The sequence below is a fragment of the Podarcis vaucheri genome, assembly GCF_965113315.1.
Source record: "Podarcis vaucheri genome assembly, chromosome: 11".
In the NCBI taxonomy this organism is placed as follows: domain Eukaryota; kingdom Metazoa; phylum Chordata; class Lepidosauria; order Squamata; family Lacertidae; genus Podarcis; species Podarcis vaucheri.
Genome location: NC_138749.1, coordinates 44,505,445 through 44,531,558, shown reverse-complemented (window position 1 = coordinate 44,531,558; position 26,114 = coordinate 44,505,445). Strand labels below are relative to the sequence as shown.

Below are 26,114 nucleotides of genomic sequence, written 5' to 3'. Positions count from 1 at the left end.
AGTTCCCTATCCATGCTTTAGAAAGGACAGGCAGTTCTCTGCTATGTATTCAAGCACAATAGGATAGCTTAGTCGGTAGCACATGGGACTCTTAATCTCAGCAATATGGGTTCAAGCCCCACATTGGGCAAAAGATTCCTGCACTGCAGGGGATTGAACTAGATGACCCTTGTGGTCACTTCCAGCTTTACAGTTCTATGATTCTATGATTCCAGAGTTAATAAACACATTACCAATAGGACTCCAACAGATCAACCACTTCTGTCTGTCCGAAGTGCTTAGCCCAATCTAAAGCTGTCCTGTAATAATTATAAAAAATAAAACAAGCATTTTGCTTAAGTATAAAAATGTAACCTATGAACAAAGAACATTTTCAATCATTGTTAGTTACATTCAGGACGGCATTTTAAATCTTATTTTATTAGCCTGCATATGACTAGAGGCAAGAATCCTACTGAGTACTTACAAAAAACCTTTGCCTAGGACTATAATACATTTTTTCCAGTACTAAAAAAAAAAAGTCAAAAATTAAAGTAGAGCCAAGAGGACGGGACTTGATCAAAAGCTCTATTTCTTTTAAAAACCAAGGAACTCTAATTGATATGTGGAGATTTAATTAAGACTTTTTTGATTACAGTGGTACCCCGCAAGACGAATGCCTCGCAAGACGGAAAACCCGCAAGACGAAAGGGTTTTCTGTTTTGGAGGCGCTTCGCAAGACGAATTTCCCTATGGGCTTGCATCGCAAGACGAAAGCCCATAGGGAAATGCTGGCGGTCGGGAGCAAAGACTTTCGCCCACAGCCGGCCTTCAGAAGAGGACCTCTTCTGAAGGCCAGCGGGGGGCAAAAGTCTTTGCTCCCCCCGCCTGCCTCCCCCCCGCCTGCCCCGGGCGATCTTAAAATGCTGGCGGGCGGGAGCGAAGCGTTCGCTGCCGACCCCCAGCATTTTAAAATCTCCCCGTGTCCTGGGAAGATTTTAAAATGCTGGGGGTCGGGAGCGAAGCGCTGCAGACCCCCAGCATTTTAAAATCCCCCCGTGTCCTGGGAAGATTTTAAAATGCTGGGGGTCGGCAGCGCTTCGCTCCCCACCCCCAGCATTTTAAAACGCTGTTCCGAAGTGGGGCGGGGGGGGCGGGAACACCTGGCCCCGCCGCCCCATTTCGGAAAGCTGTTCCGAAGTGGGGAGGGGGGGCGGGGACACCTGGCCCCGCCGCCCCACTTCGGAAAGCTGTTCCGAAGTGGGGAGGGGGGGCGGGGACACCTGGCCCCGCCGCCCCACTTCGGAAAGCTGTTCCGAAGTGGGGAGGGGGGGCGGGGACACCTGGCCCCGCCGCCCCACTTCGGAAAGCTGTTCCGAAGTGGGGAGGGGGGTCGGGAACACCTGGCCCCGCCGCCCCACTTCGGAAAGCTCTTCCGAAGTGGGGAGGGGGGTCGGGAACACCTGGCCCCGCCGCCCCACTTCGGAAAGCTCTTCCGAAGTGGGGAGGGGGGTCGGGAACACCTGGCCCCGCCGCCCCACTTCGGAAAGCTCTTCCGAAGTGGGGAGGGGGGTCGGGAACACCTGGCCCCGCCGCCCCACTTCGGAAAGCTGTTCCGAAGTGGGGCAGGGGGGGCGGGGACACCTGGCCCCGCCGCCCCACTTCGGAAAGCTCTTCCGAAGTGGGGAGGGGGGTCGGGAACACCTGGCCCCACCGCCCCACTTCGGAAAGCTCTTCCGAAGTGGGGAGGGGGGTCGGGAACACCTGGCCCCGCCGCCCCACTTCGGAAAGCTGTTCCGAAGTGGGGCGGGAACACCTTCTGAAGGCGGGCAGGGGGCGAAAGTCTTTGTCCCCCCCCCCCCGCCTGCCTTCCCAGGGGCTTTTAAATCGCCCCGGACAGCGGAGAAGTCCTCCGCTGTCCGGAGCGATTTTAAAATGCCGCCCGCCAGCATTTTAAGATAGCCCCGCACAGCGGAGAAGTCCTCCGCTGTCCCAGGGTTTTTTAAAATGCTGGGAGTGGGAAGAAAAGCCCTTGTCCCCCCCCCCAGCCTTCAGAAGAGGTCCGGGGACAGACTGTCCCCGGACCTGGTCTGAAGGTGGTTTCCCTAGGAATGCATTAATTGATTTTCAATGCATTCCTATGGGAAACCGTGCATCGCAAGACGAAAAAACCGCAAGACGAAGAGAATTGCGGAACGAATTAATTTCGTCTTGCGAGGCACCACTGTATATAGATTTACTAAGATAATGTTTGGGAAGTGCTTCCAGCTAATAGGAAAAGTGCTAAATGACTACTATTATTTATTGAAGTCATCAGAAGATTCTTCCGCCTCAATTTACTGTGCAGAGAAACATACCTAATTCTGAACTTCGACTATGTCTACATTGCACATAATTTCTCCCCAATTCTCCTTGAAGCAGGGAGAAAGAGATTCTTGCAAACAATTTCTGCTTACGGCCGAGTGTCAAATTAAATTGGAACAAAGACCAAAACAGATCTTAAATTAGAGGTCAGAGAGCATAGGCCAAATTCATGAACTGCTTCTCAAAGACAGGGCAGTAATCATCATGAGCATCTAGCCTGCATGCATGAGCCATGTTTTAACATGACATCTACCATGTGGATACGGAAGGCATGGTGGGGGTGGGAGAAGTAGGTACATACTCAGTCCTCCACCCTCATTAGAGGCATGTCAACTTGTATTTATTAGTTGAACTCATAGCACTATAAACTACCAAACCCAACCAAATTAATTGTGGAAATAAAAAAATCTTCACATGGGAGACTTTTAAACTTTTGGACAAAAATCATGTGGCACATTACATCAAGGCTGAGCGAACCTGCAGCTCTCAGGCATGCCCTCGGCCTACTTCCAGGCAAGTGGCAAGGAGGGGGGAAATGGAGGAGCAGGCAGAAAGAGAAAGTAGGAAGAAAAAAGGGATGTTCTGCCCACTGTCTGCTCTGGCCCCACTCACTTATGCCACCAGTTATGTCCACTACTGGCACCTGGGCCCCCACAGATTACCCTTGTGGGAAGGCAGCAGTAAACAGTAAAAGTATCCCACTCGTTTTAGAGTTGAGTTTGTTGAGGTTTTGCTCTTCAGGGGTGGGGAAGTCGCAGACTAGTAGACAGGAGCTAGTTGCTTTAGCAATGCAACAGACTGTAATGGTCTTGTCTTGTAGGGTAAAAGAAGGACAATTCTATAATCTCCCACTTCCCTCTGTATTAGCTATAAATTGTTGAAATTTCTTCTATCTACTTCAGCATAATCACACAAATATTTAAGCAAACACTGAAATCTATTACAACAGACTGGATCTCTGACAATTAGGTCTGCCAGATCTCAGGCAATACAGGGTATAGCACCAGCATTGTGGAGTAGATAGTGTGGGAACTAACAAAATAATCTTGTTGTTGTTTAAAAAACAGCTTATAATTTACCCTCAACATTTCCAATAATCCACAATTTCTCTCTACATACACACGCACATACACAATGAAATGAACAGGGAAAAGTTGCAATGAGATTGTTTTACCAGCCATTGGATGATTTGATGTGAATGTTTGCTCCCATACCAATCAGCTGTTCTACTTGACTCAAGAAACCTCTTCCAGAAGCTACCATTAAAGTTGTTGCGCTTGTCTCACTGTGCCTGTAGTCAACTAGGACAAGAAGAAGGGAAAAGTTAGTGTTTAACAAATGCTCAACTCTCCAAACTATTTTGGCAAAATCTTTTCAGAACATTCTGGGTTGGATCCATACCAACTTAGCTGCACTTAGTTCCCACTGAAATCAATGGGAAATCCATTTAAATTATGGCAAATGCACTCCACTGATTTCAACTAACCCAGGGTCCACAACTTTAAAGAGTAGCTTGCATGGATTCTTATTACTTTGGGCTTAAACCTATGTACATTTACCTGGAACGTGCTCCAGAGGAAATATACAGAAGATTAAGCTGCATGTTTACGGAAAAGGAATTGCTCAGTGGTACAGTATCTGTTTTGCAAGCAGAAGGTTGCGGGTTCGATCACTGACAGTCAGTGTGGATAAACTGAGCTAGATGAACCAATGATCTGATTCAGTATAGGGCAGCTTCCTATGCTTTGGGAAAATACTTGCCATTCTCTCTCCCTCCCGCCGCAGCCACCCTACCCTCTGCCACAGAGGGTTGGATCTTGCCTATAGTGATTGCTCATGAGTCCCAGTCCACTTATTCGAAAATAATTTTAAAGAGTACCATAAAACGCCTAACTCCAAGAAAACACATATTATTTTTAAAAGGTATGGACCAGATTATTATTTTTTAGGGCAAATAAGGTATTTATGGCTTAGGTGCACAGTTCAGCAAGGGAAAGTTAAGAATGCAAACTTACCACTGACATTTTCAGTTAAAATAAGGTGGAACACCTGTGCAAAGGCATCAATGTCTTTGTGAAGCCAAATATCAGAGAGACAAGCATCCATTTCTTTAATTAACCAAGGCTCAAGGCAGTTGACATCTTTTTCAGCCTGAAAACAAGGAAAACACATTACCTTTCTATCTGAATGCTATCTAAGAGCAACAGACGATCTCCATTTGCTCTTTCCTCACCCTGAAACTGACAGAATAAGAGGCTTCAATGTTTCAAAACTTGCATGCTAGGTGAATGCTTCGTTGGCCTTTCTTTGACTTTACAGAAAGGATTTCTTCCAGGTTGATTGTCATGAATAATATACAATATGGGAAGTAACACTCTTAAGTTAAAGAAAAGACCAAGGACCTAGATCTAGATACATAGTGGAGCTTTTTGCTGTCTTAACTTTCTATTCTTATTGGCAGCCCCTCCCTCTCAAGTTTAAAAGTAGCTTTTACTGTGCCAAAGTAAGAGAAAGTCCTCTGCAGAAGGCAAGGCATCCCGAACTCATGCTACTCCTCCATTTAAAAACAACACAGAATTACACATAGGTGTTAAAAAAATTTTTTTTAAAGAGCCCCACCATGCACAAACACAAAAATAGGCATAATCACTGTAACATACTGTATGAAAACAGTAATACGTCTCTTGGAAAGGTGAAGCAGAAGCCTGACTTTACAGAAATCCTGGAGAGTAGGAAAAGTCAGGAGGACCTCTATGAATGCACATCTGTTGTGTATGCAGAGGAGACTATGCTGACTATGAGCTTCATACGCAAATGAACGTTGGTGGAAATTTGAACCTAGATCATACCGTTCTGGTTTCATAACAATTCCTATCAACATGAAATATTAGAATCCTTAAACAAATTCATACCAACTGACTGAACACTGTGTCACCACCATCATCCAGCAGATCATATTCTTCAGCCACATTTGGTATTGCTCTCTGGCGCTGCAATTCTGGCTTGCTGTTGTCTTGTGCAGAATACCATTCAGTCAGAGTTGTCTGTTGTTTTTCCTCTGGAGAACATTTTTAAATGTTTTACACAAAGAAAAGGAGTAAAGATGAAAATGTATATTTACTTACTAGTGTTTCACAATATATTGGGGGTGGGGGGGTTTGCAATGTTTGCTTATCTCTAGATACATCTCCCTTCTAACACCTGCATATATAAATACCAACCTCGCTGTTTTTCCTTTTTGTATTTGATCATCTCTTTATTTGTGTAGCCTGTACTTCTTAGTAGGTCTTCAAGGAACATCTCTTTTACTTCAAATGGTCTTCCTGGTACTGAAGACATCAATATAAATAATCAAGTTTATGCTAAATCATCAATATCATACTTAAACCTGTAGCTTACAGGTTTCAAACTGCTAAATCTCTTTCTCTCTATACAGTGGTACCTCCGGTTGTGGACGGGATCCGTTCCAGAGCTCCGGTCAGATCCCAAGGTTTCCGCAACCAGAGGGACTGCTTCTGTGCATGCACGCACGGCAAAAACCCAGAAATATACTTCCAGGTTTGCCACTTACGTATCCCAAAGTTTAAGTAAGGGGAGGTACGACTGTATATATACATACATATGCCATGTAAAAATAGTAAATATGTGCCAAAAAAAGCAGTTCAAGACTTATAGAAATGCAGCTTTAATATTAGCATATTGGATTAAAGAAATTGTATACTAATTGTTACAAGCTTTCTCAGCCAGATGAATAGGTCTCTGCCATGGATGTCTATTTTGTATTGTTTTAAAGTATATCTGCTCTCAATTTCTGTGTGACTTTTACCTGTTTTTTGTTGCATTTTGCACATTGCCTTGAGACATGTATGTGAAAGGCAGTAGTAGCAGTAGTAATAGTAACAAAAATAATACATTGATTTGTTTCCAAGGTTTGACATGTACTACACCAAGCTAAGGAAAATGCATTCAACTTAATTTAGTAGACTGATTCCTACTAGCATTTGAACTTACTATATATCACTGGACAGCCTGCAAAATATCTGAGAAACAGGTTCACATCCAGGGCAGCACTAGAAAGTATGAGTTTCAACGATGAGTGTTTTTGTAGTGTATCTCTTAACTTCGTTAACAAGAAGTCGCTGAACCGATCTCTCTCATGGACTTCATCCTGCAATATAGACAAGAAAGAGAGCCCTCCTTAGGACAGAGCTTAAGAAGTTTGCCACAGTGTACTACGTAACTTCTGCATCACAAATTTTGTCATTTGACAATAGTTTTATATTTTTGCAAATACACCTGCTAGGCATTTATCGTGATCTATATAGAATTAACACAGCAATCATCCAGAAACAGTAATCTTTCTCTTATTAGCAGAAGTGCTGAATTAAGCTTGTTTGACTAACATTTTACTAGATTATTCAGCGTGTTAGGTGTTATGTTCTACCCAACTCCTACTGAGCCATTCTTGCAGACATGCCACCCTATTCTCTTATCCCTTTCATGCTTTCTCTTGTGAGCATGTTCTTTGCTTCAGGGTTTCACCACGTCCTCAGTCTAGCAGCACATGTGATGTTGTGGGATACATGTTAACACCTGTGTACTCTTATAGTTCGTTTGTACACACATCATTCCACAGTTCTCTGCCGGTGACAAGTTTACACCATAGCAGACATGACAGTTAAGCTCTCCTTCAGTTTTTAATCAGCTATTCACTGTCCACTAAATACAAATTTATTGAATAAAAATTGGGCCTGTTTTTTTTTTTAATTATTATTATTATTATTATGTTAAATTTCTATACCGCATCCTGAGCCATTTAAGGCTTTAGTATTCTGTTGACTAAGGTAGACACAACTCAAGTTCAGAATTGTAGTTATCAAGTTTTATGTGCCTACCATAAGCTATTTGTAGCCTCTTGGTTATCTGAATAAACATATCTGACAGCAAGTGGCTGAAAGTCATGCCTTCAACTACAAGTTCCTTCGTATGTCAGCCAACTCCAAAACTATAAAGTTGATCATGGTGCTCCATGTGTCAATTTATGCATAAATAATAATAATAAAGAACCAACAAGAAGAACTTTAAGTCAAGTTTCGCAACTTCAAAAATTTGGCATAGTTATTTTCGTGAGAAATAATTAGTCAATCTTACCACAATGACATGAGTTACAGTTGACAGTGCACTATCTCCTGCCATTAATGTACGAAGTAATACACCATTAGTGCAAAATGTTAAAAGTGTCTTTGGAGAGACCCTGTTAAAAATACAAAACAGCTTATGAAGAAGTATTTGCACACAACAATGATATGAAATCATTGCAAATATATGCACTTTTAGCACAAATTTATCACATCCAGACCTGCATAAGATTGTTGACCATGCATAAATACTATCTGACCTACAACTTTTAGTGACACAAGATTGCAAATAACCACTTGCCTGAGAGACAACAGTCCCCCTTCCTATCCTCAGGACAAAACCATGCTTTATATAGTAGTACAGTGGTACCTCAGGTTACATACGCTTCAGGTTACATACGCTTCAGGTTACATACGCTTCAGGTTACATACGCTTCAGGTTACAGACTCCGCTAACCCAGAAATAGTGCTTCAGGTTAAGAACTTTGCTACAGGTTGAGAACAGAAATCGTGTTCTGGTGGCGCGGCAGCAGCAGGAGGCCCCATTAGCTAAAGTGGTGCTTCAGGTTAAGAACAGTTTCAGGTTAAGTACGGAACTCCAGAATGAATTAAGTAGTTAACCCAAGATACCACTGTATGTTCAGAAAGGGAGCAAAAACACCCTGTCTGTCTGTCTCTCACTCTCTCTGATACATGCACCCTCGTCTCCGCTGTCAGAATGCATGGAACAGATCAACATACTGACTTCTGAAAACTGCTCATTAGAGTGTCTTTTTTCGAGCCTTCCACCTATGGACTTTTACAATGCTATACCGCTGATATATATTCTGAGCTGGAGAGCTCTTTTGCTTCCATTTCTTAGCTTCCACAGTGCAGCCCTGTTTAATAGTGCCATGGAAGCGTTATGCAATACACATTTAACTTTTTTTTTAAAATACCTCACTCCTTCAACTTCACAAGTCTCAACATGGCTTTCAATTAAAACAATCAAGAATAGAAAAAGCGGGAAATGTTACTAAAACAGCAGAGCAAAGGGAGGAGCATAAAAGACCTTGACAAAGAGGTCTTCACCAAATGCAGATAAAAAAATTACACCAGGCAAGCATTCCTGTGGTCAGCATTTGATAAATGGGGCACTGTACTGGGGGCGTGGGGCCCACTTAACTTTGAAAGGCAGAGACTCAGCAGATGGCTTTGACTTTTGAGGAGGTTCATAAAGGAATTGCAGGTGCCATTAGAGGTGAGCTGTGCAAAACAGCATAGCAGCCACATTTGGAACCCCTTGTGGCTACCTGCCTTACCTCTGAAAGGAAGAGCCCCAAAGGCTAAAAGAACAGGGGGAGGAGGTAATTACCCTGTTAAATTTTTATTTGCAAGTACAGTTGTATCTTGGCTCCTGAACGCCTTGAGAGTCGAATGTTCCAGCTCCCGAACGATCAAAAAACCGGAAGCGAATGTTCCGGTTTTCAAATGTCCTTTTGGAAGTTGAATGTCCGACAAGGCTTCTGCGGCTTCCTGCAGCCAATCAGAAACTGCACTTTGGTTTCCGAACATTTCAGAAGTCAAACGGACTTCTGGAATGGATTCTGTTCAACTTCTGAGGTACGACTGTAATACATTTCTGCTCCATTGTCTCACATTTTTCTAAATATTTCTAAAACACTTTCTATCCAAAACTACAAGCAATATTGGCAGGACCTGCTTTCCAGTCGGATTTGATAGCCAATCGTCTGCCCAATCTTCTCTCTTCTCTCAGCGGCAACCCTTTCAGCCACAGCAATTGCTGCTAAACGTCTTGGCTGAGTGCAAAATATGCGACATGGTATTCCGTTTTTGTAGCAGTCATCAAGTAGAAACTGGGGAATCTGAACACAAAGATTTTAGATTAGCGTTGAAAAAGTTGTAATGTGCACCCTCCTCACAAGAGACCCAGTTCACACATAATACTGAGCCAATCTGTGCAGGCTACTGGAGAAGATGTTCTTTATGCTGCTATGCCATGCCAATCAAAGCCAAAGGCTGACTCAGTATCTTCTACAAACCAGGACCTTTGGTTACAGCTCCTGGTGGGTGAAGAGAGAACTTAACCACAAGCCCCTGTTCAGACGATATACTAGGCCAAACCTTGGACCAGGCAAGAGCGAAACAGCTCAAGCTCTTCTCTGGAAGCCCACATGCTCAAGCAGTCCTGCTAAGCAATAGTTTAACTTAGGATGACATGTGAACCAGGACACAATTTATTACGACCAACTGAGAATGTGGTCCAGCCAAACCCACTCCAAGTGTCCTGAGTAGATATTAGTTTTCTGCAAAAAAATGCTTCGATAGTAAAATGCATAAGAAATCAAAGTTGTTGAAAATTTATAAGGAACCAGAAAAAAATAAGTCATCAAAATGAAAGTGTATTTCCATTAGTAGACAAAACTAAACACTTGAGATTTAAACTATTTTGGAATTTTAAACTATTTTGGAGATTTAAACTATTTTGGAATCAAAAGATCTTTCCATTTCAAATTCTGATAGTATACATACCTGAGTAGTTTTTCCTGATCCAGTTTCCCCCACAATCAAAATAACTTTATTTTCTTTAATAATTCTAACAATTTCATCCTGCTTTTCATAAACTGGTAGAGACTGCCGAAATGAATCAAATTCAGATTCTCCCCGTTTCACTGGGATTTGAGGGATGCCATTGTTAAGTCGCCCACTTGTTTTGCTCATTTCTCTATTCTCTAAGAAAAGACAAAAGTGATGACTGCACCAAACTTGCTATTAATCTAAACAGATGTCTTTAAGTATGTAAAATTGAATACTTCCTAGCATACTAATCAAGATTACATTTTTTCCCCCAGGGGAGGGGGAAGTAAACAACTGTGCTAACAGCACATAATTGTATCACTACACAGGGGTTGGGGAGTGCTCAGCCCTAAGCACAAACAAGGCTTTTATCTTTAGAAATGGTATGCTTCACTTACACATTTAGCTTTGCCCATGTTTACAGCCAAATGTGAGGTTGCAGCTTAGCAGCTGCACAACTATTAGTGCTGCTGTGGCTGCTAAAAACACCCGCGACATACCATGTCACAAACTTTGGTCCTTACTGAAAGCTGTTAATGACCGTTCTTGTTAGTCTTGTAAAAGGCTATTTCTTCATTGGCCACTGAACCACACAATCTCCCAATCTTTTTGCATGCATAGGGTTTGGTGGGGTTGAAATGGCTTTAGCACAGCATCCCACAGTGCTCCATAACACAGCAAAACTGTAGATCATACCATTGAGCTTCAGTCTACCGTAAGAAGAAATGCATGTTTTCTAGAGAGAAAATGATCTTTTTACACAGCTAGGCAAGTATAAAAATGCTTTGGAAGCATCACAGGAAAAGCCCTGTATTTGTCTCTTAGTTTACATTTTCTCACTGTCCACCCGATATCCATATCTGCTCACAGAATACTCCTGGCTTACAGACAGGAAAGGTAGAATGTTCACCTCAAATTCCTTCCTCAAAATCTGCTTGGTAGGGCTGGGGGACTTGCCAGAAACGGTGTGGAAAATAACACAAGAGGCTGCCTGGGAATACTGAACTGACAAAAATGCCATGTCCTCCCATGAATGGGAGCCTCCGACTCTATTACACTGCTTTCTATTAATAGAGGGGGCATAGGGGAACCAAGTCATGGTCTCCTTTGGTTTGATGTGCCACAATTTTTGTGCATTTTAATTTGAAAAGATAGTGCATGATTGTGCACATTTAGGTGTATCTCATATTATCAGAATGCACAGCTTGCAGGGTGAAGAGCTTTCATTCTCCACCTAGCAATGCCAAGTCTCTTGCAGCACCATCAAAATGCAATGAACGCACCAGCACGTATATGGCAACCACATTTGCAAAAACATAATGCAGTTGTAACTGTGTCATTATACACACATAAGCTATAGACCTCCAAGAGTTTCCAAGCATAGCTTGGGGTATGCAATAAATTTTCCCTTCACAATTCACCATTATATTTCTTAACAGAATATACTCAACGCACCAGCTTCAACAGCAAAAACATTTCCTCTCTCTGTCTTTGGTAGAAGCTCGGTGCGCTCTTTATTGGTGACAGGAAATCGCTGTACGAGGCTTCTGATAGCATGTTTTGTGTTGGGAATCAAATTACATGTCATTACTGTATGTGCCAACTCTGAGCCATCTTTTTTCTTCACAGTTAGATATCTGCTTGCACCTTTCCTAAAAAATAAAAAAAGGAAGGAAGAATCATTTCATATTCAGCACCGGGAGTAACCTTTACAAACACAGATGAATTATAAGACCCACAGTGAAGCAGTTTTCTCAAAACATTAAGATATGCTAGGACTTCCCAAATAAGTGAATTAAACTCTAAACACATTGCTGTGCTTTTTGAGTTAGTGTCAGCTACACTAACTCAGAAATATTGTTTCAGATGCTACATGCCGTAGATTTTTGATCCTGGATTAAGTACCTGCATAAAGACAAAGTATCGATGTGGCTTAATGTCCGGCATAGTAAACATCTAACTTCAAATCTGATTTGATTGCGTCTTGTTTTCCAGTAGGTATGCTTCAAATCTCTTCACTGCCTGACACAATAGTCTCATTAGGGACAATCATATCTCAGTTTAGTAGCCCAATATACAGTGGTGCCTCGCAAGATGAAATTAATTCGTTCCACAAGTCTCTTCGTCTTGCGAGTTTTTCGTCTTGCGATGCACGGTTTCCCATAGGAATGCATTGAAAATCAATTAATGCGTTCCTAGGGAAACCGCCTTCAGACCAGGTCCGGGGACAGTCTGTCCCCGGACCTCTTCTGAAGGCTGGGGGGGGGGACAAGGGCTTTTCTTCCCACCCCCAGCATTTTAAAAAACCCCGGGACAGCGGAGGACTTTTCCGCTGTCCGGGCGATCTTAAAATGCTGGCGGGCGGCATTTTAAAATCGCCCCGGGACAGCGGAGGACTTCTCCGCTGTCCGGGGCGATTTAAAAGTCCCTGGGAAGGCAGGCAGGGGGGACAAAGACTTTCGCCCCCCGCCCGCCTTCAGAAGGTGTTCCCGCCCCGCCGCCCGGCTTCGGAGCAGCGTTCCGAAGCCCGGCAGCGGCGGGAGGAGGCGTTCCCGCCCCACCGCCCGGCTTCAGAGGAGGTCCGAGGACAGTGGGGAAGACGCGCTGTGCTTCCCCGCTGTCCCGGATATTTCCCTATGGGCTGTCGTCTTGCGAAGCAAGCCCATAGGGAAATTCGTCTTGCGAAGCGCCTCCAAAACGGAAAACCCTTTCGTCTAGCGGGTTTTCCGTCTTGCGAGGCGTTCGTCTTGCGAGGTACCACTGTATAAGAACCCTAACCTCTCAGAGGAAGACACAGCCTTCCTCAACCTGGGGTGCTCTAAATACTTTGGTATAGCAGTGGCATTATAGCTCCAGCAGCCAATCTCTGCTGCCTTTCAAAGCAGGTAGCATGCAGAAGGAAAAATTATTGCAGCAATGGGTACACAGTCCAAACTTGGGAGCCATATATGGTCGCCTGAAAGGAACAACTACTTATCACAGGTAATTGGGCAAAGGCCAAATTATGAATCTGCCTCAACAGTGTCAACAGATATCTCACCCCACCCTGGCAGTACTTGTACACAGAACATTTTGAAACAACAGAACACAGAGACTCTCAGGAAGAATTCCACCTCAAGACACTACTCAAAACTGAAAAACAAAACTTTGCCAGAAAGATGCATATTTTCCTATTCACATGGGTAAGTATTTTTAGCAAGGTACTTACTTACCCTTTACTTTTAGAAATTAGACCAAGCGATTGACTCAGTCGATGAATGAAGGCTCTTTCAGTACTAGTCAAGGAGGAAGGAAATTCCATTTCTGAAAGAGAAATCATACATGTATGTGCCTACATACAACTATGTCTAAATAGTAGAAATACATCACCCCTGAATAAACAATCAATGACTTTTTAAGGACAATAAACTAAGAACTGCACTCACTCACGTGGAACTCAGTCCCATTGAATTCAATAATAATAATAATAATAAAATTTTAATTGTACCCCGCCCTCCCCGGCCAGAGCCAGGCTCAGAGCAGCTAACATCATATAAATAATACAATATGCACAAAAACAACAAGCAATCAATTGATTAAAATGCATCCCAAAATTAATTCAAATAAATTAAAATTAAAATTAAAACTGGACAAATGACAATCCAATGACAATGAAAGCAGTTAATACTCGCCAGGACCAACTGTTTCCACTGATATTATAAGGACCTGTGAGCAGGCTGGGAAACCTCCTTCATGCTTGTTCTTATACAAAGAGAAAATGAGTCATACTGAACCCTGACCAAAGGCCTGGCAGAACAGCTCCGTCTTTGCAGGCCCTGTGGAAGAATGTCAAATCTCGCAGGGCCCTGGTCTCTTGTGAGAGAGCGTTCCACCAGGCCGGAGCCACGGCCGAAAAGGCCCTGGCTCTGGTTGAGGACAGTCTAATCTCCCTGGGACCCAGAATCTTCAGGGTGTTGTTATTTGCAGACCGTAAGGGACATACCAGGAGAGGCGGTCCTGGTAGGTACGAGGGTCCTAGGCCATAAAGGGCTTTAAACCAGCACCTTAAACCTGTACTCCACCGTGAGCCAGTGCAGCTGGTATAGCACTGGGTGAATGTGATCCCACGGCAAAGACCCCATAAGGAGTCTCACCACGGCATTCTGCACCCACTGAAGTTTCTGAGTCAGTTTCAAGGGCAGCCCCATGTAGAGTGAGTTACAATAATCAAGCCTGGAGGTGACCGTCACATGGATCACAGTGGCGAGGTCAGGGCAAGAGAGGTAAGGGCAATAAGGCTTACTTCAGGGTAGATATGAATAGGATCATACTATGTATTGAATTTGCTCAGCAAGAAAGATGAAGAAGGAACAAAGGAGATATTTCACACAATGCATAGTTTAAAACAATTAGTGTGTGAAAGTTACTGCCACAAACTATGGTAATTGCCACAACTATTAGCTGCTGTTCCAGTATGTCCAGAGGTAGAGGACAAACTATGAGCTAGCCATCACTTTGCTAGTGATCTTTCTACAGTATAAAGCTTGCTGCTGCTGGAAACATAGTGTAGCAACTTAGTTTGATCCAGTATGACCATTTTTTAAGCTCCATTCATTGGGTTTTGCTATATAAGTGCATGAAAAGCAAACATTTATACTCTGTCTTTTTCCCCTGATGGGGTTCAAGTCAGCTTACAGATAAAAATTGTATATGCCATACTTAAATATAGAAGGGCCTCTTCTACATAAGTGATACAACTCCTGCATTGAATGCCCATGATCCCCAGCTCAATCCCTATCATCTCCAGTGAAAGGATCTCAAACAGCAGCGCTGGACTAAAGAGACCAATGGGGTAAACTGCACCCTATAGTAGACAATGAAGACCTGTAGTTCTGCATCAACCCAATCCAGTATGACCAGTTGGTCAGGGACGATGAATTGAACTCCAGCAACATCTGAGGGGCAAGGGCCATATATGAGCTGAAGATGGGTGCCAAACTGGAAAAGGACAAAGATTAGTTCCCTAGCCCACAGTGTTGCTGCCAGCCACTGAGACAGCACTGAAAACGAGAGAACGGTGATCTGATCCCGTGGCAAGACAGCTCACTATGGATGCATACAGCCACGCCACCACATCTATAGCAGAGGTGCCAACTAGAATAAAATAGGGGGTGGCACGTAAGCCGTACCCCACATAAACACATGATATGGTGCACGTCATAGCAATGCCCATCAACTTTTTTGGAGGGACGGCCCCCTCAAATATTTCATTGGGGGGGCCAAAACCCCATAGCCTCTAGGAGTTGGCAGGTACATACAAAAGCGGGATCAAGACTAATAAAGTGGTACCTCGGGTTAAGTACTTAATTCGTTCCAGAGGTCCGTACTTAACCTGAAACTGTTCTTAACCTGAAGCGCCACTTTAGCTAATGGGGCCTCCTGCTGCTGTGCCGCCGGAGCACAATTTCTGTTCTCATCCTGAAGCAAAGTTCTTAACCCAAGGTACTATTTCTGGGTTAGCGGAGTCTGTAAGCTGAAGTTTATGTGACCTGAAGCGTATGTAACCCGAGGTACCACTGTATTCATGCAGCAGAGCTAGTACTGGCAGGTGATGCTCAGCACAGGGCTGCAAAAAAAATAATAATAATTCGGTTTTAATAGGCTTACTGAAAAACAACCCTGTTCTCGACTACATCTGGTTGCCTGGACTCCTTCGGCGCCCTGACGAACTAACGAGGCGCTGACCCGCGAAGACCCACCATAACAAACCCGCCTCTTTCGACTGGGGCCGCTTTCAGGTCCACCCCCTCCTCCATCCTCGGGGGAAGGGAAGGGGAACCATTACCTCGCTGGTCCCCATAGCGGAACCTCTCCAGAGCGATGTTCACGGCGATTTTCACCTCCTCGTCGATGCGAATGTCCTTCAGCCCTTTGGACCGGCCGCTGCCGGAGCAGGAGGACGAGGCGGCGGCGGTGGACGGGCCCCCGCCGGGAGGGCCGCCGCCCCCTCCGGGAGGCCGCGGGGAGACGCTGCTCGGGCGCGACATCCCCCGAAAGCTGAGGGCTCAGAGGCACCGCTAGAGGGGGCCGGGCTAGGCCGGAGGCGCCCCGTACGCGAGAGGCAAAGCGGAAGGAGGACGCGCCTCCTCTGAGGGGCGGGGGGAGGGGCGAAGCGAGGGGCAGGGCCTGAGGCGGGCCGCGATGACGTCACGGACTCCTGGGCGGGGAAAGCAGGCGGCGAAAGGGCGAGCGGGCGGGCGCGCCCAAACGCAAATTGCGCGTCTGGGTGATTGGGACGCCGAGCCTAGATTTGAGTTTATCGTAGGAGGCAATAATGTTAGGACAACCCGGGCGGCTTGATTTCTCTTTATACGTCTTGCAGCCGTCCAGAATACACCAACATTCCTAGCTGGGGGAACCCAGAAAACAAGGGCGTGGCCAGAATGTATGGGGCGGGGGGAGCAGAAAGATACTCATCTGCCTCTCCCCCCTTAAATGCCGGAATCTTTTGACCACTGTGGGGCTCGTACCTGCAACCCTGAGATTAAGAGTCTCATGCTCTACCAACTGAGCTATATGGTCAAAATCAGATCTCTTCTCCTGCACGTGTTCTTTGATTACATCCAGAAAGGGCCTCCAGTAATCTCCCGACTGCAATATATTTTCAGAGCACCTGCTTATTGACAGTGATCACATCCACACCATATATTTAAAGAAGTGGTTTTGAACCAGTGTGCCATGGCACCCTAGGGTGCCATGAAGGATGGCTGGGGTGCAGCAGGCAACACTGGCCTGTGTCCCTCTTTCCTTCCCTCCCTCCTCTGGTGCCCTCTTGGACCTCTACCTCCCAAAGGCTTGCATGGCTTTTTGTTGCAGCAGCCCTGGCTACAAGCTCCCCAGGTGAATGGTGCTTCTGGGCCTGGCCAAGGGGTGCTGGTTGTGGCCTTGCAGTAAGCAAGCAAGTAGGCAAGGGAGCCCAGCCAGCCAGTCCATCAGCCCTTACTGTTGAGGAATGGACAGACAAGTGAGAGGTTAGGCAGGCAGGCACTGTGCTGGCCTTCCTTGTGCTTGCTGTGGGCAAGGCCTCCCTGTGAGCTGCATGCCTTTCCGCCATGCAGGGCTGGCAGCGCCCACTGCTGCCTCCCAAGGTAAGGTGCTAGCCTCATGTTCACCTTTGGCCATTCTCCATTGGGCCACTAAGGCTGGGAGCATCCTCTTCCCATACCCTTGTGGGTCAGTGTGAGGAGGCCTCTCTCTTTGGGGCAGGTGGGGGGCAGCTCAGAGACCAGGAGCGGCAGCTGCAGCTGCCCAGAGGACTCTCAAGGAGAGGGGACAGGAGAGGAGGCTGAGGGAACACTCCACAAGGGAGGGTGTTTGAAAAAGGGTGAGAGGCTGCCAGCTTTGCAGGAAAGGGGTGACACAACTGGGCTCCTGAGCCCCACAGGGGTGGCTCAGAAAGAATCTAGTTGGTCAAGGGAGCTGTGGACTCAAAAAGGTTGAAAACCTCTGGTCTAGCAATTTTTGAATGAAATGTCTCAACAACAGTTGTTAAATTGCTTTCTTTGAACCCCGAGAGCTCAGAAAAAATCTGTCAAAATCTTCCTACAATTTCTAATTTTAGTTAAGTTTTTTTTATTTACAGTGGTACCTCGGGTTACATACGCTTCAGGTTACAGACGCTTCACGTTACAGACTCCACTGATCCAGAAATAGTACCTCGGGTTAAGAACTATGCTTCAGGATGAGAACAGAAATCGTGCTCTGGTGGCGCAGTGGCCGGGGGAGGCCCCATTAGCTAAAGTGGTGCTTCAGGTTAAGAACAGTTTCAGGTTAAGAACGGACCTCTGGAACGAATTAAGTACTTAACCCGATGTACCACTGTATTTACTTAACTAAATCTATTTACCATGCTTTTTTTACACACGCAGCCCGATCCCATCTGCGGCTGTTTGGAAATGGCCCCCTGTGTGCGCAGTGTGAGATTTTCCCCTGCTCAATTTACAGCGTCGGAACTAAACTGCAGCTCCTGCCTGCAGGTAACCAATAGGACATATGAAAATGTGTGTTCACTGCTGGGAGCAATACTGCTGTCACATGCAACAGAACCACCTCTGGTTCTGTGAGCGCTGCACAAGGGATTTGAGGCTATCTGTTTGGCTGTATAGTATACATTTGCCACACGGTGGTGCCAGTCTAGCAACTGTGGGGCCGAATCAGCATTGTACATTCAAAACACTCTTAAACCGTCACAGTTTAACTCCCCAAATTCCTGGGAACTGAAATTTAAAGGGGAGCCATAGGAGCCAATTCTGAGGGGCTCCCCAAATGGTGTGTGTGCACTGCACCATATGATCAATTATGAGAGGTGGGGCATACATGCCCCCCTCATTTTATTTAAGTTGGCACCCTGAAGGGGTGCCGAAACTTGTTAAGAGACGCCCGTTTCCCTCACAAAGCTAGTTTCCAGAATGGTTTTAACAGTCAGACCCTCCTCACAGGGAATCGTAGCTCTGTGAGGGAAATAAGTGTCTCCTAACAATTCCCCGGGACACGGGTGGCACTGTGGGTTAAACCACAGAGCCTAGGACTTGCTGATCAGAAGGTCGGCGGTTCAAATCCCCGTTGCTCGGTCCCTGCTTCTGCCAACCTAGCAGTTCGAAAGTCCAAGTAGATAAATAGGTACTGCTCCGACGGGAAGGTAAATGGTGTTTCTGTGCACTGCTCTGGTTCGCCAGAAGCGGCTTAGTCATGCTGGCCACATGAGCTAGAAGCTGTACGCCGGCTCCCTCGGCCAGTAAAGTGAGATGAGCGCTGCAACCCCAGAGTCAGCCACGACTGGACCTAATGGCCAGGGGTCCCTTTACCTTTACCTAACAATTCCCCACCCACCCCAATGGCCTTTTATTGTGAGCAGAAGTGAGAGTCAAACATGAGTCTTTGTGGCTCATCATAGTTCTCACACTGAATCTTGCTCTTCTAAACATCTACAACTACCCTAGCTTTCCCTTAGCCTCTTTGTTCTGAGCTTCTTCCATTTGTTCCCCATCCCAGTAATAATTGCCTTTTCCCATGCAGCCACCGTGTCCTTTTTTATATCACAGGTAGTCAAAAGCAACAGCTGGGGAAGCATCAGCGCAACCTCCCCAGTTTTGAGTGAATCGGACAGCATCAGGTTTTTGGTGATCCCGTGACCCTGCGGGTTAGGGTTTGGGGTCCGATGCAGAACGTGGAGTTTTGGCCACGAAAGGCTGTTGCAGGACTTCTGCCAATGTTTTGGTGCCAGTTTAGAAAATCGGACATTGGTTTTTTGGTGACCCCCTGGGTTTGAATGTCAATTACTTTGTTTGTGTGTGGGGTGCTGCAAAACGCAGGCCTTTTGGTGTGAAACACCACAAAATGATTGCAAAACTTTGGCACCAGTTTTGAGGGGATCCCAGGTTTTGTGGTTTGTAGTTAATGAAGCCAAAATGCATTAACAGCATTTCTTGGCACCTACTTTCTTCTTTAAATCTATGCCACTTACCTCTTAGGAAATTTCACTTGTATGGAATAAAGTACAGTAGGAGAAACAAACACACTGTTAACCGTAAGCATCTCACGCCAATGCTCATTAATAACAGAAGTTTCCTTTGCACTGTGTCTTGAAAGCTTTATAGATAAACCACCTAGTGCCAGAGCAGTTTTGAAACCTATAAACACGTTAACTATAAACTCCAGCTCAATAAAAAAATGAATCCATGTCTGTAACCGAAGCTTTGAAAGATGTTAAAAAGTCTTTGATCTTTTTTCGCAATTTGGAAACCTGAAGCATTTTTCAAGTGCTCACATGCTGTGTTCATTGTATCATCTCTTTTTATCCATCTTCTCCCTTGATTGAAACAGACCAAGAGCACAATCCTATGTCTACTCTGAAGTAAGCTGTTGAATTCAATGGAGCTTATACCCTGGAAAGAGAGATTTTTAGGATTCATCCTTAACTTTCTGTATGCTTTTGGATTCCACACTATAAAGTATTTTTTACTTTTTATAATAAAATACTGAAACTAGGGGTCCAAGTTTAAAGCATATACCGTAAATCCCCTATTAACCCCTTTTCTTGGTGTCACTACTAAGGACCAATTTTGTCTGCAGGCAACTAAGGAATACCCTTTATAAATCTTGTTTTCCTCAGGTAAATATTACTTACACATGGGAAATATTGTACAACCACATGTAGATCATTGCCTGTCACAACTGCACACAGCCTGGGAAGCAGCTACTAGTCATGACTTCACAAAAACACATCACAGTAAAATGCACACAAAGGTAATTGTCACATGTGAATCTACATGAAGGCTACGGTTTCTTTTTTTGCCTCCACAGCAGACCTCTTTGCCCATGGATGAACCTCCCTCACTGCCCATAGAGTGAGAGGTTTAACCCTCTCTAGTTTGTCATTTTTTTCACTTAACTCATCCATCCCCAAATCTGTTTTCTTCCCACAGGAGAAGACACAGGAACGGCTTTCTTTTCTCCCAGGTGAAAAAGCAGCTGGGATAGTGGAGGGGAAATGGCAGGTTTGAAAAGCAGCCTCATCCCCCACTGTTTCTCTCCTTAAACTGAAAGCCCTATAAGACTCCTTGTGAGCATCTTGTTTATACTTCTCCTTTATGCCTACAAAGCAATAGTGCTTAGTACAGTGTGACAGCCAGTACTTTAAGGAACTGGCTTCACCACTTTTACTTCCTGTTCCATTTTATAACATCCTGATTTTTACTGTGCAGACAAATTATGACAATATAAATGTTGGGATTAAGCAGGTTTCAAAACACTTAGTAGATATGAAAGTTGCACACAAATCTAATACAAACTTACAGGAGTCTCCCATAACTGGTTCTAGTTCCATCAGATCCATCATTGCAAGCAACATGGGTATGAACATCCTTTGAGAATCTGCTTATGGTGTAATGTCTGAAATGCTGTGGGTACAAGACTTGAATACTGCCATTGATCAGACCAAGTGGAGTGCTGATTGGGACAAGATGCCATGCTCCTCAACCTAAGCCTGATTAAAAGAGAATGCTTATGATAATACAAAGGTGGTAACTATCTCTCTACACTCCAATAAAACAACTAAACCCCATTAGTCCAAAATGTAGGAGAGATGTAGGGACATATTTCCATATGTGGTGGCCTAGTTCCATCATTTGGGCTTTCTGAGACTGTGCCTTCCAAACAGTTAGCCTCATTATTTCTCAATTTCTTTGCACGCTGTGGGAGAGGATGTCATACACAAGGAACTTCTCAGATTCCTATTTGCAGCAGCACGTTTAACCATTGTGAGATGTAGGAAGGTGATGGGCAATGTTAACATTATGGGATATTGGTACCAACAAATGTGGAATATTGCCTTAACTAAGAAATTTCCAAAGCAAATACAAGAATAACTAAAGGCAATTTCCATATGATGTGTCTTATACCACTTCGGGATTTTCCCAAGGCATCCGGCGACCTATTGTTTGTTAAGGGTTTGTAAGTGCCAAAAATTTAGGGGAAGCCAAGGCTGTTAAAGTGATACAATAATGCTTTAAATCAGAGGTTTTCAACCATTTTGAGTCCATAGCTCCCTTGGCCAACTACATTCTTTCTGAGGCACTCCCCCACCCCGCTGTCCAAAAGAGAGGTGCCTCTTCACACTGACCCACAAGGAAGAGGATGCCCCCAGCCTTAGTGGCCCAAAGGAGACTGGCCAGAGGTGAACATGAGGCTAGCTAGCACCTTACCTCAGGAGGCAGTAGCAAGCGCTGCCAGCCCTGTATGGTGGAAAGGCTCCCCTTCAGCACTGGACACTCAGCTCCCAGGAAAGCCTTGCACACAGCAGACACAAGAAGGCCAGCACAGAGCCTGCCTGCCCAGTCTCCCACTTGAATGTCCATTCCCAACAGCAGGGGCTGACGGACTGGCTGACTAGGCTCCCTTGCCTACTTGCTTGCTTACTGCAAGGCCACCTCAGCTCCTGGCAACCAGCACCCCCTGGCCAGGCCCAGAAGCACCATTCACCTGGGGAGCTTGTAGCCAGGGCTGCTGCAACAAAAAGCCATGCAAGCCTTTGGGAGGCAGAGGTCCAAGAGGGCATCAGAGGAGGGAGGGAAGGAAAGAAGGACAGAGGCCAGTGTTGCCTGTGGCACCCCAGCCATCCTTCATGGCACCCTAGGGTGCCACGGAACACTGGTTGAAGGGCACACTGCTTTAAATATATGGTGTGGGTGTGATCACTGTCAGGAAGCAGGTGCTCTGAAAATATATTGCAGTCGGGAGATTACTGGAGGCCCTTTCTGGATGTAATTAAAGAACATGTGCAGGAGAAGAGATCTGATTTTGATCATATAGCTCAGTTGGTGGAGCATGAGACTCTTAATCTCAGGGTTGTGGTTTCGAGCTCCACGTTAGGCAACAGATTCCTGCATTTCAGGGGGTTGGACTAGAGACCCTTTCGGTCTCTTCTAACTCTACAGTTCTGTGTTTCTATGCAGTGAAGCACAGCAACCAAGGATTTAAAAAATATGATGCCGTGTCAGTAGTAGCGAAACTGTTTCAGTGCCAGGATAACCTGTTTGCTGTTACACACAGTCTAATTATTATCTCTAAAACTTATTGGGAAATAGCCTGTAGCTTAATGAAAGGTGTTTCAGGTGACTGGATTGCTGCCCAGTGGGGATGTGACTGTTGGATGCAGTGCAGGCCATGGTTGTGATTGGGGACCTCTTTGCTGCTGCCATCACTGCCACTGTCACTAGTATAGACAGAGGTCCCTGGTGTCTGTTGTGGTTCTGGCTTTGTTACCACATGAGGTGGTCCCACATTGGTGTGTGTGTGTGGTGGGTGGTGGAGCAGGCTGCTGCTGTTGCTGCATGCTTCTGTTCTTGGGTGCCCACTTCCCTGCTTGCATTAAAGCTTTCTTTCCCATGGACCCATGTCTGGTGGCATGGTTCCTTGGTGTGTAGATGCTGTCTGTGAGCTCAAGGTATGTAGGGTGGTTGCAATTGCCATGCATTTGGGCAGAGAAGGTATATCCATGTGTGTTTGTTTGTAGGAACCCAAAAGTTTCATTCACAGTCTCAGCTTTAGTCCAAAGTGCAGGACACAAGATTTAGAAGTCTGTAAGCAAAGTTATATAAACGGGTTATATAAAAGTTATATAAAAGGGACGCGGATGGTGCTGTGGGTTAAACCACAGAGCCTAGGACTTGCCGATCAGAAGGTCGGCGGTTCGAATCCCCGTGATGTGGTGAGCTCCCGTTGTTCAGTCCCAGCTCCTGCCAACCTAGCAGTTCGAAAGCACCTCAAAGTGCAAGTAGATAAATAGGTACCACTCCGGCAGGAAGGTAAACGGCATTTCCGTGCGCTGCTCTGGTTCGCCAGAAGCGGCTTCGTCATGCTGGCCATGTGACCTGGAAGCTATACGCCGGTTCCCTCGGCCAATAAAGCGAGATGAGCACCGCAACCCCAGAGTCGGCCCCGACTGGACCTAATGGTCAGGGGTCCCTTTAACTTTACCTTTAAGCAAAGTTATAAGATGCATAGCTAGGCGGTAGCTAATACGCTATTCCAAGACTTGATACACCCCTCTTAATTGACATTTTAAAAGCTGGATGTGACCAGTCTGGTACTCGCCCCAGGCAAGAAAACTGTGCTTACAAGCAGGGCCGTTCTTACCCATAGGCACTAGGGGTGCGGGGCACCCGGTCACCAGGCTCTCAGGGGCGCCAGGCTGAGAGTCCAGGGCCTGAGAGTTGAGTCCGGGGAAGAGCCATCGGTTAGAGCGCCACGGCGGGCTCTTCTGCTGCGGGCGGCTCTGTGCTGCGAGTGTGGGGGCGACCAAGCCAGCGAGACACTGAGGCGGCTGCCCGGCTCTGCCCTCCTGCACGCCTGGGACTGGGCAACCTGGGAGCGGGGCGGGTGGATCTTTGCACTCCGGCACTGCATATGCTTGTCAGACCTGCTTACAAGTGTGCGTTCCTGCAGGTGGTTTGGATCTGAGTCAGTCCCTCTGACTCTCCTGCCACCTCTGCCCCCTACAGCCCCACCCATTGGCCAGCTGCCTCCTTGGCTACTATGAGAACTTCTCTCTCAAGGGGCAGAGGAGAGGCTGACTCAGATGGCTCCCTGTGACATCTGGCAACGAAGGGGCAGAAAGCCCTCCCAACTGAGTGTTGGCCTCTCCCCACCTCTGACCCCTGGATTCTCCTCCTCCAGATGTCACCAGCCCTTCCCTTCTTCCCCTTCCATGGTTCATTTTACATATCATACATTCCTGCAAATTTTACTGTAACCATTCAAATCAGTTTTCCACTTTTATATCAAGTATTATTTACACTGTTGAATTTATCTTAATGCTGCCAGCATTTTCAGCTGTATACAGTTATTCTCCATATATTCAATAAATGTTTTCCACTCTTCTTTAAATATACGTAATTCTTGCCCTCTTATTCTATGTGTAAATCTGCATATTCTGTCAACTTAATTTGCCAATCCTCTTTAGTTGGGACCTCGCTCACTTTCCATTTGGGGGCTAACAAAACATGGGTCGCAGTTGTAGCATACAAAAATAACTTTTTCTGTCACCTAGGAATTTCTGTCTGGGTTATTCCCAACAAAAAGGACTCTGTTTTTTGGGGAAAGTAATTCTAAACTTTTTTTTTCAACTCATCATAAATCATTTCCCAATGCACTTGTACATTTTTACATGTCCACCACATATGAAAAAAAGGTTCTCTCCACTTCTTTACATTTCCAACATGTACCGTATTTTTCGCTCCATTGGACGCACTGGACCATAGGAGGGGGAGAACAGGGGAAAATTTTTTTCCCTTGTTCTCCGCTTCTAAAACAAGGTGCGTTCAAGGTACATTCACCAGAGCTTGTGGGGCTGGCGGTGGAGGGAAGCGCTGCTTTCCCCCACAGCCAGCCTCAAAGATCCCTGAAGCCTTTGGAGCGCAGCGCCCCACTGCCCTACAGAGGTTTGCGCGCAGCCGTCCCCAAGCTAGAGCAGCGAGATGGAGCCCTCCGTCTCGCTGTTCTGGCTTGGGAACAGCCTTGCTAGCTTCTGCAGGACAGCGGGGTGAAGGCACCGTCCCCAAGCTAGAGCAGCGAGATGGAGTGCTCCGCAGTGCTCCGTCTTCCTGTTCTGGCTTTGGGCTTAGCGGCGCAGCCTGCATTTGCTCTATAGGACGCACACACATTTCCCCTTAATTTTTGGAGGGGGAAATGTGCGTCCTATAGAACGGTATCTGATTCTGATTTGTAGATCTTAGCCAATTTACTAGGAGTTAAATACCATCTGTGGATCATTTTTAAATAGTTTGATGCATTTATTTGTGTGGTAACTGCCACACAATAAGGTGGATCCCTATAATCTGAATTGCTCTTTTACCTAATTTTATAGCAGCTTGTAGAATTCTAGTTCATGGCAAATTCTGGGGTATAATTGAAAATATGGTGCTATCAAAGAGAAACCAAAGATGTTAGCAAGTCACTTGTTTTTCATATCTAAAGCATTGGAGTATGTCGAAAGTTATGGGCCTTTTGTCTCTTACAGGTACAACAAAATTGGCTCAGGGGAGGCTCTTGCTAGTTCCTCTGCCCTCAGAGACTTGGGTTGGTGATGGCTCAGGAGAGGACATTATTTTTATGATTGTAGGTTGATTAAACGTGTTTTAATGTTGTAATCTGCCTTGGGAGCTTAAGGTGAAGGGCAGGAAATAAATAATTTGTCTGACCTGAGGAAAATACCAGGTTCTGGCTGGCTGGAGATGAGTGAGTGGACACCACTTCAGAAAACGAAAGATATTTATGGGGCTTTGGCTGATTTACACTGAGATTAGACCTGTGAAAACTCATTGTGACTATTTTCGGTCAGTTTAGCACGTTTCGCTAAACAGAACTGAAACAGGCAAAGTGACTTGGCAGAAGATGCAAATAAGAGATCTGGGGGAACTTTTGTACTTGAGGAAAATGTTTATTAATGTAAACAAAACCCAGGCCCAGTGCCAGGTTGCTGGAGGCCCCAAGTGAGGGGACTCTGCTTTTGATGCTGTG

General features: G+C 45.5%; 1 protein-coding gene across 2 annotated transcripts in view; it reads right to left on the bottom strand.

The window, feature by feature from the left end:
* Positions 1 to 16,187, bottom strand: part of YTHDC2 (YTH N6-methyladenosine RNA binding protein C2) — a 37,151-nt gene extending 20,964 nt beyond the window's left edge. For both annotated transcript variants that reach the window (XM_082191539.1, XM_082191540.1), the window contains exons 1-12: positions 15,883 to 16,187; positions 13,271 to 13,361; positions 11,514 to 11,710; positions 10,014 to 10,213; positions 9,180 to 9,346; positions 7,495 to 7,597; positions 6,355 to 6,511; positions 5,565 to 5,672; positions 5,256 to 5,401; positions 4,359 to 4,494; positions 3,518 to 3,644; positions 234 to 299 (exon numbers count right to left, since the gene is read on the bottom strand). In XM_082191539.1, coding sequence (XP_082047665.1) covers positions 234 to 299; positions 3,518 to 3,644; positions 4,359 to 4,494; positions 5,256 to 5,401; positions 5,565 to 5,672; positions 6,355 to 6,511; positions 7,495 to 7,597; positions 9,180 to 9,346; positions 10,014 to 10,213; positions 11,514 to 11,710; positions 13,271 to 13,361; positions 15,883 to 16,084 — 1,700 coding nt within the window. In that variant the 5' untranslated portion in view covers positions 16,085 to 16,187. The remainder of the gene's footprint in view (positions 1 to 233; positions 300 to 3,517; positions 3,645 to 4,358; positions 4,495 to 5,255; positions 5,402 to 5,564; positions 5,673 to 6,354; positions 6,512 to 7,494; positions 7,598 to 9,179; positions 9,347 to 10,013; positions 10,214 to 11,513; positions 11,711 to 13,270; positions 13,362 to 15,882) is intronic.
* Positions 16,188 to 26,114: the final 9,927 nt, after the last annotated feature.